We start from the raw sequence: 14,469 nt of genomic DNA on the forward strand, positions 1-14,469 counted from the left end.
GTTTTTTCTTCTTTTCTTCTTTCTTTCACATGCCTTTTGGGCGGTGCCACCCGATCACAAGGGCTGGATAGGCTTTCGCAGCCTGGGGAGCGGACACCCGCACAAAGGGTGGCCAGGTGGCCCGGTCCGGGTTTTTTCTTCTTTCTTTCACACGCCTGGTGGGCGGTGCCACCCGATCACAAGGTCTGGCAAGGCTTTCGGAGCCTGGGGAGCGGACACCCGCACAAAGGGTGGCCAGGCGGCCCGGTCCGCGTTTTTTCTTCTTTCTTTCACACGCCTGGTGGGCGGTGCCACCTGATTACAAGGGCTGGAAAGGCTTTCGGAGCCTGGGGAGCGGACACCTGCACAAAGGGTGGCCAGGCGGCCCGGTCCGGCTTTTTTCTTCTTTTCTTCTTTCTTTCACACGACTGGTGGGCGGTGCCACCCGATCACAAGGGCTGGCAAGGCTTTCGGAGCCTGGGGAGCAGACACCCGCACAAAGGGTGGCCAGGCGGCCCGGTCCGGGTGTTTTCTTCCTTCTTTCAAACGCCTGGTGGGCGGTGCCACCCGATCACAAGGGCTGGCAAGGCTTTCGGAGCCTGGAGAGCGGACGCCCGCACAAAGGGTGGCCAGGTGGCCCGGTCCGGGTTTTTTTTCCTTCTTTGAAACGCCTGGTGGGCGGTGCCACCCGATCACAAGGGCTGGCAAAGCTTTTGGAGCCTTGGGAGCCGACACCCGCACAAAGGTTGGCCAGGCGGCCCGGTCCGGGTTTTTTTTCCTTCTTTGACACGCCTGGTGGGCGGTGCCACCCGATCACAAGGGCTGGCAAGGCTTTCGGTGTTACGGTTCTGGGTCAGTGTTGACCTAGCATTTTGAGTTTCTTATGTTTTGGTTTATTTTTGCATTATGGATTGTTTCCTGATGTTCTGGTGCTTTGTTTATTATTATTATCATTACAGATCTGTTTCTGTTCTTGGTGAAGGATCAGTTCTTTGGTTTTGGGTTCTTATGTGTATTGCAGTTTCTGTTGAGTGTCTGGTCTGTCTCTCAGTGTCATGTCTGCATCTTTATTTAGTGGTTTCTGATTTCCTGCTTTATTGTGAAAGTCTTTGTCTTATGTTAGTGTGTGCAGCTTAGCTTCCCCTGTCTCGTTAGCCCTGATCTCTCCCAGCTGTGTCTCCCTCCTGTTACCCATTCCCTGATTACCACCCTGTGTATATTAGCCCTGTGTTGTCCTCAACCCAGTGTCGCGTCGTACCCTCAGATCCTGCCTGTGTGTTCCAGTTAGTGTTTCATGTTTGGTTTCTGTTTTGTTGGTGCCAGCAATAAAGCTGTGGTTTTCAGTTATATTTCCGTCTCAGAGTCCTGCACTTGGATCCACATCTCCACCTTCCTGCACACAGAGCCCTGACAGAACGACGCGACCATAACATGGATCCAGCGGACTCTGCTCACCTCGAGAGAGAGGTAGACCTTGCTCGCATCCTCGGACTAATGACTCGCATAAGCCACGCCTCGGATTTGCAGACATTCTCAGTCGGGTTGAATGCCATACAAGCCGTATTCGACAGAAATCCTCAACTGCGCCAGCTTTCTATTGCCTCGGAGTTCAGCCGTTCGCTGACCCAGGCTAAGGAGGCAGTCAAAGCCCGGGAGCTGGCCCAATTCACCCTCATCTCCTCATCCACACTGCTTCAGTCACAGCGAGCAAGCCCTCTCACGCCGCCGCAGCGGACGGAACTTTCTACAGCCCCGCTGCAGCAGCTACAGTCGCAGCATCGGACTCCTTCCTCCCTCACGTCTGGTTCCGACCACCCCTCACCTGCCTCATGCCTGGCAGGAATGTGGTCGGAGGATGAGGGCCCAGTCACTGTTGCTCCGACACCCTCCGTTTTTTCTGTCTCTCCCGTTTCCAAGAAAAAGCGGCGTTCTCGTCGTCGCCATCCCTCACCGCGACCGGAGTCTAGTTTCTGCTTTGAACAGCTGGACGTGGTGAGTGAACAGGACAATTTTCACCCAGCTTCTTCTACGCTGGGAATTTTATGCCCAGAGCCAGTAAAACATGAGTTTGTTAACTCCGTGGCTGTTTACTCTGAGTCTGTAGAATTAGAAACTGACGGTCCTAAGATGGCTGACTCTGAGGCTACTTTTCAGGACTCTGACCATTCTAATGGTTTTCCTTTGGTTCCTTTCAAATTTGAGAAAGTTCAGGGGTCAGATGGTCTTATTTCACTAGAGTCGAACGAAGTTTTGTGTTTAGTAACTGAGAGTGGTGTGTCTGGGTTTCATTCCGAAAAGGCCGGAGTTTCAGTTTTTACTCCTCAGCCAAGTTATGTTGATCCCGAGCCTCCTGTTTTTGGATCAGTTAATACTGAGCTTTCAGATGTCATGCGTGGATCGGTTATGGAAATTTGTGACCTTGACAATACTAATCTCACTCAGGATATTAAAAGTTCCGTCCAGAAGACTGGCTGCTGCTCCACACAAAAGACAATCTTTCCAACCACTGATCTAAACATGGGCCGCTTAATTTCCCAGCTAAATGCTTTCAACCCTGTTCAGGCTACACATTGTGAAACTGTTGTTGATGTTGCTTCACCCACGTGCTGTGCGGCCTCCCAGCCAGTTCAGTCTGTGACTACCTGTGACAAATTTCATGTTCCTATAACCTCTCCTGAGTTAAAAATCGCTAGCCCAGAGACTGCCAATTCAGAGTCTGTTTGTGCAACTCATTGTGAAGTCTTTAACACTGTGCATTCTGTGACTGTCCAGTCTAAGAGCACCAAGGCGTCGTCTGCTATAAACAAGCTGGCAAAAGAACTTGGTGTAAATACTGCAGAGTTGGTTGCTCTAGTTAAAGTCTTAGTTCCCCGATCTTGTTTGTTTGACTCTGTGCACCACGCTTTTCAGCCAGTAGTCCTGGAAGCTTTGTGTGCAACTTCCCAGGCTGCGTTTTGTAAGACTGTGTTTAATGTTGCTTCACACCCAGTTTATTCAAACACTGCTTGCATGAAGGCTCCAGCACCTGTGACTGCTCCTGAACTCACTTTTTCTAAGACTGTTAATGTCAACCTGGATGTTTTAAGAGTAGCAGTTCTACCAAGTTCAGCCTGCCACAAGTCTTTGTTTTCTAGGACCATGTCTGGTACCATAAACCTGTTTTTTCCTGTGACAGTTACTGCTCCACTGCCCAGTTCTCAGTCTCCAGTTTTGGTTCCCAGGACGGCTGGGGCCCAGCTTTCCCTTGCACCCATACCGGTCCCTTGGGTGGGGGTGGCTGGGGTCCAGCTCGACCCTGCTTCAGTTCCCAGGCAAACTGAGGCTCCGTTCATCCCTGCTTCCGTACCCATTTCTCGGGTGGGGATGGCGGGCGCCCAGTCGTTGTCTGTGCGTGTTCCAGTTCCTCGGGTGGGAGCAGCGGAGGTCCAGCTCGCTCCTGCACCCACACCGGCTCCCAGGGTGAGGGCGGCGGCCAGAACACAGCTCGTCCCCGCACCTGTATCTGTTCTTCAGGTGGGGATGGCTGGTGCTCAGCCGGGCCTAGTACCTGCACCTGTTCCTGTTCCCCGGAGGAGAGCTGCTGAAAATCGGTTGTCTGCTCAGTCACGAGTTCAACAACCATCATTACAACCATCACTACAACTTCTGTTCCAATCAGGAGAACCCAGCCAGCCTCCTGCCTCGTCGGCTGGAGGGCCTGAGGAGCCCATCCTGCCTCAAGTTTCGTCAGCTGGGGGTTCGGGAGAACCCAGCCAGCCTCAAGTGTTGTCGTCAGCTGGGGGTTCGGGAGAACCCAGCCAGCCTCAAGTGTTGTCGTCGTCAGCTGGGGGTTCGGGAGAACCCAGCCAGCCTCAAGTGTTGTCGTCGTCAGCTGGGGGTTCGGGAGAACCCAGCCAGCCTCAAGTGGTGTCGTCGTCAGCTGGGGGTTCGGGAGAACCCAGCCAGCCTCAAGTGGTGTCGTCGTCAGCTGGGGGTTCGGGAGAACCCAGCCAGCCTCAAGTGGTGTCGTCGTCAGCTGGGGGTTCGGGAGAACCCAGCCAGCCTCAAGTGGTGTCGTCGTCAGCTGGAGGGCCCGAGGAGCCCAGCCAGCCTCGTGTCTCGTCTGCTGGAGGGCCCGAGGAGCCCAGCCAGCCTCGTGTCTCGTCAGCTGGAGGGCCCGAGGAGCCCAGCCAGCCTCGTGTCTCGTCTGCTGGAGGGCCCGAGGAGCCCGTCCAGCCTCGTGTCTCGTCTGCTGGAGGGCCCGAGGAGCCCGTCCAGCCTCGTGTCTCGTCAGCTGGAGGGCCCGAGGAGCCCGTCCAGCCTCCCGCCTCGTCTGCTGGGGGTCCTGGAGGACCCAGCAAGCACGTCCTCATGTCAGCTGATGGTCCGGGGACGTCTGTTCAGCCGTCACCAGCTGAATCATCCCCTGCGACTTCTACACCGTCAGCGGCTGCATCCGCATCATCGCCGGCTGCATCCGCATCATCGCCGGCTGCATCCGCATCATCGCCGGCTGCATCCGCATCATCGCCGGCTGCATCGCCGCCGTCAGGTTCCGCAGCCGTCCCACCGCCGGCAGGTCCTGCCTCTGTGTCGTCATCCACGTCTGGTCCTGTGTCGTCATCCACGTCTGGTCCTGTGTCGTCATCCACGTCTGGTCCTGTGTCGTCATCCACGTCTGGTCCTGCGGTTGCAACACTGCCGTCAGAGCCAGCTGGGCCTGTTCCGCCTCGCCTCTGCCGGCCGCTTTCCGGGCCTCTGGATCGGCATCATGGCTGTCGAGGGCGGCCTCCTGGACGAGGTCGTCGTCGCCGCTGGCTTCGTGGCCGGCCTCCGGACCAGCTCTGTCATCGTCGCCGCTGGCTTCGTGGCCGGCCTCCAGAACTGTCTCGGTCTTTGTGTTGTCGACCCCTGGGTCGACCCCCAGACCTTGTTGTGGACTCATGAATGATCTTCTTTCGTGTTGGACTGTTTTCTTATGTTTATAGACCGTTCTAGACTTGTGCTCCTTGTGTTGTGTTTTGTTTCGGGCCCTCCGTCCTGGACCCCCTCCGCCCGCCCTGGTTTGGTGCTCTTGTTTTGTTCTGTTTTTTTTCGTTGGGGCTGTCGGGGGCCAGCACTTGGAGGGGGGGTACTGTTACGGTTCTGGGTCAGTGTTGACCTAGCATTTTGAGTTTCTTATGTTTTGGTTTATTTTTGCATTATGGATTGTTTCCTGATGTTCTGGTGCTTTGTTTATTATTATTATCATTACAGATCTGTTTCTGTTCTTGGTGAAGGATCAGTTCTTTGGTTTTGGGTTCTTATGTGTATTGCAGTTTCTGTTGAGTGTCTGGTCTGTCTCTCAGTGTCATGTCTGCATCTTTATTTAGTGGTTTCTGATTTCCTGCTTTATTGTGAAAGTCTTTGTCTTATGTTAGTGTGTGCAGCTTAGCTTCCCCTGTCTCGTTAGCCCTGATCTCTCCCAGCTGTGTCTCCCTCCTGTTACCCATTCCCTGATTACCACCCTGTGTATATTAGCCCTGTGTTGTCCTCAACCCAGTGTCGCGTCGTACCCTCAGATCCTGCCTGTGTGTTCCAGTTAGTGTTTCATGTTTGGTTTCTGTTTTGTTGGTGCCAGCAATAAAGCTGTGGTTTTCAGTTATATTTCCGTCTCAGAGTCCTGCACTTGGATCCACATCTCCACCTTCCTGCACACAGAGCCCTGACATTCGGAGCCTGGGGAGCGGACACCCGCACAAAGGGTGGCCAGGCGGCCCGGTCCGCGTTTTTTCTTCTTTCTTTCACACGCCTGGTGGGCGGTGCCACCCGATCACAAGGGCTGGCAAGGCTTTCGGCGCCTGGGGAGCGGACACCCGCACAAAGGGTGGCCAGGCGGCCCGGTCCGGGTTTTTTTTCCTACTTTGACACGCCTGGTGGGCGGTGCCACCCGATCACAAGGGCTGGCAAGGTTTCGGAGCCTGGGGAGCCGACACGCGCACAAAGGGTGGCCAGGCGGCCCGGTCCACGTTTTTTCTTCTTTCTTTCACACGCCTGGTGGGCGGTGCCACCCGATCACAAGGGCTGGCAAGGCTTTCGGAGCCTGGGGAGCGTACACCCGCACAAAGGGTGGCCAGGCGGCCCGGTCCGCGTTTTTTCTTCTTTTCTTCTTTCTTTCACATGCCTGTTGGGCGGTGCCACCCGATCACAAGGGCTGGATAGGCTTTCGCAGCCTGGGGAGCGGACACCCGCACAAAGGGTGGCCAGGTGGCCCGGTCCGGGTTTTTTCTTCTTTCTTTCACACGCCTGGTGGGCGGTGCCACCCGATCACAAGGTCTGGCAAGGCTTTCGGAGCCTGGGGAGCGGACACCCGCACAAAGGGTGGCCAGGCGGCCCGGTCCGCGTTTTTTCTTCTTTCTTTCACACGCCTGGTGGGCGGTGCCACCTGATCACAAGGGCTGGCAAGGCTTTCGGAGCCTGGGGAGCGGACACCCGCACAAAGGGTGGCCAGGCGGCCCGGTCCGGGTTTTTCTTCCTTCTTTGACACGCCTGGTGGGCGGTGCCACCCGATCACAAGGGCTGGCAAGGCTTTCGAAGCCTGGGGAGCGGACACCCGCACAAAGGGTGGCCAGGCGGCCCGGTCCGGGTTTTTCTTCCTTCTTTGACACGCCTGGTGGGCGGTGCCACCCGATCACAAGGGCTGGCAAGGCTTTCGAAGCCTGGGGAGCGGACACCCGCACAAAGGGTGGCCAGGCGGCCCGGTCCGGGTTTTTCTTCCTTCTTTGACACGCCTGGTGGGCGGTGCCACCCGATCACAAGGGCTGGCAAGGCTTTCGGAGCCTGGGGAGCGGACACCCGCACAAAGCGTGGCCAGGCGGCCCGGTCCGGGTTTTTCTTCCTTCTTTGACACGCCTGGTGGGCGGTGCCACCCGATCACAAGGGCTGGCAAGGCTTTCGGAGCCTGGGGAGCGGACACCCGCACAAAGGGTGGCCAGGCGGCCCGGTCCGGGTTTTTTCTTCCTTCTATCACACGCCTGGTGGGCGGTGCCACCCGATCACAAGGGCTGGCAAGGCTTTCGGAGCCTGGGGAGCGGACACCCGCACAAAGGGTGGCTAGGCGGCCCGGTCCGTGTTTTTTTCTTCTTTTCTTCTTTCTTTCACATGCCTGGTGGCCGGTGCCACCGGATCACAAGGGCTGGCAAGGCTTTGGGAGCCTGGGGAGCGGACACCTGCACAAAGGGTGGCCAGGCGGCCCGGTCCGGGTTTTTTCCTCTTTCTTTCACACGCCTGGTGGGCGGTGCCACCCGATCACAAGGGCTGGCAAGGCTTTCGGAGCCTGGGGAGCGGACAACCGCACAAAGGGTGGCCAGGTCGCCCGGTCCGCGTTTTTTCTTCTTTTCTTCTTTCTTTCACACCACTGGTGGGCGGTGCCACCCGATCACAAGGGCTGGCAAGGCTTTCGGAGCCTGGGGAGCGGACACCCGCACAAAGGGTGGCCAGGCGGCCCGGTCCGGGTGTTTTCTTCCTTCTTTCAAACGCCTGGTGGGCGGTGCCACCCGATCACAAGGGCTGGCAAGGCTTTCGGAGCCTGGGGAGCAGACACCCGCACAAAGGGTGGCCAGGCGGCCCGGTCCGGGTTTTTTCTTCCTTCTATCACACGCCTGGTGGGCGGTGCCACCCGATCACAAGGGCTGTCAAGGGTTTCGGAGCCTGGGGAGCGGACACCCGCACAAAGGGTGGCTGGGCGGCCCGGTCCGTGTTTTTTTCTTCTTTTCTTCTTTCTTTCACATGCCTGGTGGCCGGTGCCACCGGATCACAAGGGCTGGCAAGGCTTTGGGAGCCTGGGGAGCGGACACCTGCACAAAGGGTGGCCAGGCGGCCCGGTCCGGGTTTTTTCCTCTTTCTTTCACACGCCTGGTGGGCGGTGCCACCCGATCACAAGGGCTGGCAAGGCTTTCGGAGCCTGGGGAGCGGACAACCGCACAAAGGGTGGCCAGGTCGCCCGGTCCGCGTTTTTTCTTCTTTTCTTCTTTCTTTCACACCACTGGTAGGCGGTGCCACCCGATCACAAGGGCTGGCAAGGCTTTCGGAGCCTGGGGAGCGGACACCCGCACAAAGGGTGGCCAGGCGGCCCGGTCCGGGTGTTTTCTTCCTTCTTTCAAACGCCTGGTGGGCGGTGCCACCCGATCACAAGGGCTGGCAAGGCTTTCGGAGCCTGGGGAGCAGACACCCGCACAAAGGGTGGCCAGGCGGCCCGGTCCGGGTTTTTCCTTCTTTTCTCCTTTCTTTCACACGCCTGGTGGGCGGTGCCACCGGATCACAAGGGCTGGCAAGGCTTTCGGAGCCTGGGGAGCGGACACCCGCACAAAGGGTGGCCAGGCGGCCCGGTCTGGGTTTTTTTTCCTTCTTTGAAACGCCTGGTGGGCGGTGCCACCCGATTACAAGGGCTGGCAAGGCTTTCGGAGCCTGGGGAGCGGACACCCGCACAAAGGGTGATCAGGCGGCCCGGTCCGGGTTTTTTCTTCCTTCTATCACACGCCTGGTGGGCGGTGCCACCCGATCACAAGGGCTGGCAAGGCTTTCGGAGCCTGGGGAGCGGACACCCGCACAAAGGGTGGCCAGGCGGCCCGGTCCGGGTTTTTCCTTCTTTTCTCCTTTCTTTCACACGCCTGGTGGGCGGTGCCACCGGATCACAAGGGCTGGCAAGGCTTTCGGAGCCTGGGGAGCGGACACCCGCACAAAGGGTGGCCAGGCGGCCCGGTCTGGGTTTTTTTTCCTTCTTTGAAACGCCTGGTGGGCGGTGCCACCCGATTACAAGGGCTGGCAAGGCTTTCGGAGCCTGGGGAGCGGACACCCGCACAAAGGGTGATCAGGCGGCCCGGTCCGGGTTTTTTCTTCCTTCTATCACACGCCTGGTGGGCGGTGCCACCGGATCACAAGGGCTGGCAAGGCTTTCGGAGCCTGGGGAGCGGACACCCGCACAAAGGGTGGCCAGGCGGCCCGGTCCGGGTTTTTTCCTCTTTCTTTCACACGCCTGGTGGGCGGTGCCACCCGATCACAAGGGCTGGCAAGGCTTTCGGAGCCTGGGGAGCGGACAACCGCACAAAGGGTGGCCAGGTCGCCCGGTCCGCGTTTTTTCTTCTTTTCTTCTTTCTTTCACACCACTGGTGGGCGGTGCCACCCGATCACAAGGGCTGGCAAGGCTTTCGGAGCCTGGGGAGCGGACACCCGCACAAAGGGTGGCCAGGCGGCCCGGTCCGGGTGTTTTCTTCCTTCTTTCAAACGCCTGGTGGGCGGTGCCACCCGATCACAAGGGCTGGCAAGGCTTTCGGAGCCTGGGGAGCAGACACCCGCACAAAGGGTGGCCAGGCGGCCCGGTCCGGGTTTTTTCTTCCTTCTATCACACGCCTGGTGGGCGGTGCCACCCGATCACAAGGGCTGTCAAGGGTTTCGGAGCCTGGGGAGCGGACACCCGCACAAAGGGTGGCTGGGCGGCCCGGTCCGTGTTTTTTTCTTCTTTTCTTCTTTCTTTCACATGCCTGGTGGCCGGTGCCACCGGATCACAAGGGCTGGCAAGGCTTTGGGAGCCTGGGGAGCGGACACCTGCACAAAGGGTGGCCAGGCGGCCCGGTCCGGGTTTTTTCCTCTTTCTTTCACACGCCTGGTGGGCGGTGCCACCCGATCACAAGGGCTGGCAAGGCTTTCGGAGCCTGGGGAGCGGACAACCGCACAAAGGGTGGCCAGGTCGCCCGGTCCGCGTTTTTTCTTCTTTTCTTCTTTCTTTCACACCACTGGTAGGCGGTGCCACCCGATCACAAGGGCTGGCAAGGCTTTCGGAGCCTGGGGAGCGGACACCCGCACAAAGGGTGGCCAGGCGGCCCGGTCCGGGTGTTTTCTTCCTTCTTTCAAACGCCTGGTGGGCGGTGCCACCCGATCACAAGGGCTGGCAAGGCTTTCGGAGCCTGGGGAGCAGACACCCGCACAAAGGGTGGCCAGGCGGCCCGGTCCGGGTTTTTCCTTCTTTTCTCCTTTCTTTCACACGCCTGGTGGGCGGTGCCACCGGATCACAAGGGCTGGCAAGGCTTTCGGAGCCTGGGGAGCGGACACCCGCACAAAGGGTGGCCAGGCGGCCCGGTCTGGGTTTTTTTTCCTTCTTTGAAACGCCTGGTGGGCGGTGCCACCCGATTACAAGGGCTGGCAAGGCTTTCGGAGCCTGGGGAGCGGACACCCGCACAAAGGGTGATCAGGCGGCCCGGTCCGGGTTTTTTCTTCCTTCTATCACACGCCTGGTGGGCGGTGCCACCCGATCACAAGGGCTGGCAAGGCTTTCGGAGCCTGGGGAGCGGACACCCGCACAAAGGGTGGCCAGGCGGCCCGGTCCGGGTTTTTCCTTCTTTTCTCCTTTCTTTCACACGCCTGGTGGGCGGTGTCACCGGATCACAAGGGCTGGCAAGGCTTTCGGAGCCTGGGGAGCGGACACCCGCACAAAGGGTGGCCAGGCGGCCCGGTCTGGGTTTTTTTTCCTTCTTTGAAACGCCTGGTGGGCGGTGCCACCCGATTACAAGGGCTGGCAAGGCTTTCGGAGCCTGGGGAGCGGACACCCGCACAAAGGGTGATCAGGCGGCCCGGTCCGGGTTTTTTCTTCCTTCTATCACACGCCTGGTGGGCGGTGCCACCGGATCACAAGGGCTGGCAAGGCTTTGGGAGCCTGGGGAGCGGACACCTGCACAAAGGGTGGCCAGGCGGCCAGGTCCGGGTTTTTTCTTCTTTCTTTCACACGCCTGGTGGGCGGTGCCACCGGATCACAAGGGCTGGCAAGGCTTTCGGAGCCTGGGGAGCGGACACCCGCACAAAGGGTGGCCAGGTCGCCCGGTCCGCGTTTTTTCTTCTTTTCTTCTTTCTTTCACACGACTGGTGGGCGGTGCCACCCGATCACAAGGGCTGGCAAGGCTTTCGGAGGCTGGGGAGCGGACACCCGCACAAAGGGTGGCCAGGCGGCCCGGTCCGGGTGTTTTCTTCCTTCTTTCAAACGCCTGGTGGGCGGTGCCACCCGATCACAAGGGCTGGCAAGGCTTTCAGAGCCTGGGGAGCAGACACCCGCACAAAAGGTGGCCAGGCGGCCCGGTCCGGGTTTTTTCTTCTTTGTTTCAAACGCCTGGTGGGCGGTGCCATCCGATCACAAGGGCTGGCAAGGCTTTCGGAGCCAGGGGAGCGGACACCCGCACAAAGGGTGGCTAGGCGGCCCGGTCCGTGTTTTTTTCTTCTTTTCTTCTTTCTTTCACATGCCTGGTGGCCGGTGCCACCGGATCACAAGGGCTGGCAAGGCTTTGGGAGCCTGGGGAGCGGACACCTGCACAAAGGGTGGCCAGGCGGCCCGGTCCGGGTTTTTTCCTCTTTCTTTCACACGCCTGGTGGGCGGTGCCACCCGATCAAAGGGGTTGCAAAGCTTTCGGAGCCTGGGGAGCGGACAACCGCACAAAGGGTGGCCAGGTCGCCCGGTCCGCGTTTTTTCTTCTTTTCTTCTTTCTTTCACACCACTGGTAGGCGGTGCCACCCGATCACAAGGGCTGGCAAGGCTTTCGGAGCCTGGGGAGCGGACACCCGCACAAAGGGTGGCCAGGCGGCCCGGTCCGGGTGTTTTCTTCCTTCTTTCAAACGCCTGGTGGGCGGTGCCACCCGATCACAAGGGCTGGCAAGGCTTTCGGAGCCTGGGGAGCAGACACCCGCACAAAGGGTGGCCAGGCGGCCCGGTCCGGGTTTTTCCTTCTTTTCTCCTTTCTTTCACACGCCTGGTGGGCGGTGCCACCCGATCACAAGGGCTGGCAAGGCTTTCGGAGCCTGGGGAGCGGACACCCGCACAAAGGGTGGCCAGGCGGCCCGGTCCGGGTGTTTTCTTCCTTCTTTCAAATGCCTGGTGGGCGGTGCCATCCGATCAAAAGGGCTGGCAAGGCTTTCGGAGCCTGGGGAGCGGACACCCGCACAAAGGGTGGCCAGGTGGCCCGGTCTGGGTTTTTTTTCCTTCTTTGAAACGCCTGGTGGGCGGTGCCACCCGATTACAAGGGCTGGCAAGGCTTTCGGAGCCTGGGGAGCGGACACCCGCACAAAGGGTGGCCAGGCGGCCCGGTCCGGGTTTTTTCTTCCTTCTATCACACGCCTGGTGGGCGGTGCCACCCGATCACAAGGGCTGGCAAGGCTTTCGGAGCCTGGGGAGCGGACACCCGCACAAAGGGTGGCTAGGCGGCCCGGTCCGTGTTTTTTTCTTCTTTTCTTCTTTCTTTCACATGCCTGGTGGCCGGTGCCACCGGATCACAAGGGCTGGCAAGGCTTTGGGAGCCTGGGGAGCGGACACCTGCACAAAGGGTGGCCAGGCGGCCAGGTCCGGGTTTTTTCTTCTTTCTTTCACACGCCTGGTGGGCGGTGCCACCGGATCACAAGGGCTGGCAAGGCTTTCGGAGCCTGGGGAGCGGACACCCGCACAAAGGGTGGCCAGGTCGCCCGGTCCGCGTTTTTTCTTCTTTTCTTCTTTCTTTCACACGACTGGTGGGCGGTGCCACCCGATCACAAGGGCTGGCAAGGCTTTCGGAGGCTGGGGAGCGGACACCCGCACAAAGGGTGGCCAGGCGGCCCGGTCCGGGTGTTTTCTTCCTTCTTTCAAACGCCTGGTGGGCGGTGCCACCCGATCACAAGGGCTGGCAAGGCTTTCGGAGCCTGGGGAGCAGACACCCGCACAAAAGGTGGCCAGGCGGCCCGGTCCGGGTTTTTTCTTCTTTGTTTCAAACGCCTGGTGGGCGGTGCCATCCGATCACAAGGGCTGGCAAGGCTTTCGGAGCCAGGGGAGCGGACACCCGCACAAAGGGTGGCCAGGCGGCCCGGTCCGGGTTTTTTCTTCTTTCTTTCACACGCCTGGTGGGCTTTGCCACGCGATCACAAGGGCTGGCAAGGCTTTCGGAGCCTCGGGAGCAGACACCCGCACAAAGGGTGGCCAGGCGGCCCGGTCCGGGTTTTTCCTTCTTTTCTCCTTTCTTTCACACGCCTGGTGGGCGGTGCCACCCGATCACAAGGGCTGGCAAGGCTTTCGGAGCCTGGGGAGCGGACACCCGCACAAAGGGTGGCCAGGCGGCCCGGTCCGGGTTTTTCTTCCTTCTTTGACACGCCTGGTGGGCGGTGCCACCCGATCACAAGGGCTGGCAAGGCTTTCGAAGCCTGGGGAGCGGACACCCGCACAAAGGGTGGCCAGGCGGCCCGGTCCGGGTGTTTTCTTCCTTCTTTCAAACGCCTGGTGGGCGGTGCCACCTGATCACAAGGGCTGGCAAAGCTTTCGGAGCCTGGGGAGAGGACACCCGCACAAAGGGTGGCCAGGCGGCCCGGTCCGGGTTTTTTCTTCTTTGTTTCAAACGCCTGGTGGGCGGTGCCACCCGATCACAAGGGCTGGCAAGGCTTTCGGAGCCTGGGGAGCGGACACCCGCACAAACGGTGGCCTGGCGGACCGGTCCGGGTTTTTTCTTCTTTCTTTCACACGCCTGGTGGACGGTGCCACCCGATCACAAGGGCTGACAAGGCTTTCGGAGCCTGGGGAGAAGACACCCGCACAAAGGGTGGCCAGGCGGCCCGGTCCGGGTTTTTCCTTCTTTTCCCCTTTCTTTCACACGCCTGGTGGGTGGTGCCACCCGATCACAAGGGCTGGCAAGGCTTTCGGAGCCTGGGGAGCGGACACCCGCACAAAGGGTGGCCAGGCAGCCCGGTCCGGGTGTTTTCTTCCTTCTTTCAAACGCCTGGTGGGCGGTGCCACCCGATCACAAGGGCTGGCAAAGCTTTTGGAGCCTGGGGAGCCGACACCCGCACAAAGGGTGGCCAGGCGCCCCGGTCCGGGTTTTTTTTCCTTCTTTGACACCCCTGGTGGGCGGTGCAACCCGATCACAAGGGCTGGCAAGGCTTTCGGAGCCTGGGGAGCGGACACCCGCACAAAGGGTGGCCAGGCGGCCCGGTCCGCGTTTTTTCTTCTTTCTTTCACACGCCTGGTGGGCGGTGTCACCCGATCACAAGGGCTGGCAAGGCTTTCGGCGCCTGGGGAGCGGACACCCGCACAAAGGGTGGCCAGGCGGCCCGGTCCGGGTTTTTTTTCCTACTTTGACACGCCTGGTGGGCGGTGCCACCCGATCACAAGGGCTGGCAAGGTTTTGGAGCCTGGGGAGCCGACACGCGCACAAAGGGTGGCCAGGCGGCCCGGTCCGCGTTTTTTCTTCTTTCTTTCACACGCCTGGTGGGCGGTGCCACCCGATCACAAGGGCTGGCAAGGCTTTCGGAGCCTGGGGAGCGTACACCCGCACAAAGGGTGGCCAGGCGGCCCGGTCCGGCTTTTTTCTTCTTTCTTTCACACGCCTGGTGGGCGGTGCCACCCGATCACAAGGGCTGGCAAGGCTTTCGGCGCCTGGGGAGCGGACGCCCGCACAAAGGGTGGCCAGGCGGCCCGGTCCGGGTTTTTTCCGCTTTCTTTCACACGCCTGGTGGGCGGTGCCACCCGATCACAAGGGC

At 59.8% G+C, this 14,469-nt stretch overlaps 1 protein-coding gene across 1 annotated transcript; it reads left to right on the top strand.

Annotated features, from left to right (window-relative positions):
- Positions 1–885: 885 nt before the first annotated feature.
- On the top strand, positions 886–3,299 carry LOC148100081 (uncharacterized). Its single transcript, XM_087849794.1, has 3 exons — positions 886–902; positions 1,341–2,192; positions 3,155–3,299. The coding sequence occupies exons 1-3, from the start codon at positions 886–888 to the stop codon at positions 3,297–3,299; spliced, it is 1,014 nt and encodes a 337-aa protein (XP_087705920.1).
- The last annotated feature ends 11,170 nt before the right edge of the window (positions 3,300–14,469 follow it).

Source organism: Neolamprologus brichardi, chromosome 13, assembly GCF_056152115.1.
Source record: "Neolamprologus brichardi isolate AB-2024 chromosome 13, ASM5615211v1, whole genome shotgun sequence".
Lineage (NCBI taxonomy): Eukaryota > Metazoa > Chordata > Actinopteri > Cichliformes > Cichlidae > Neolamprologus > Neolamprologus brichardi.

What these genes read in the sequence shown, in the direction of transcription:
- LOC148100081 (XM_087849794.1), top strand. An exon ending in AAATTTGAGAAAGTTCAGGG is followed by an intron (nt 2,193 to 3,154) that starts GTCAGATGGTCT and finishes TTCCTGTGACAG; the next exon opens with TTACTGCTCCACTGCCCAGT.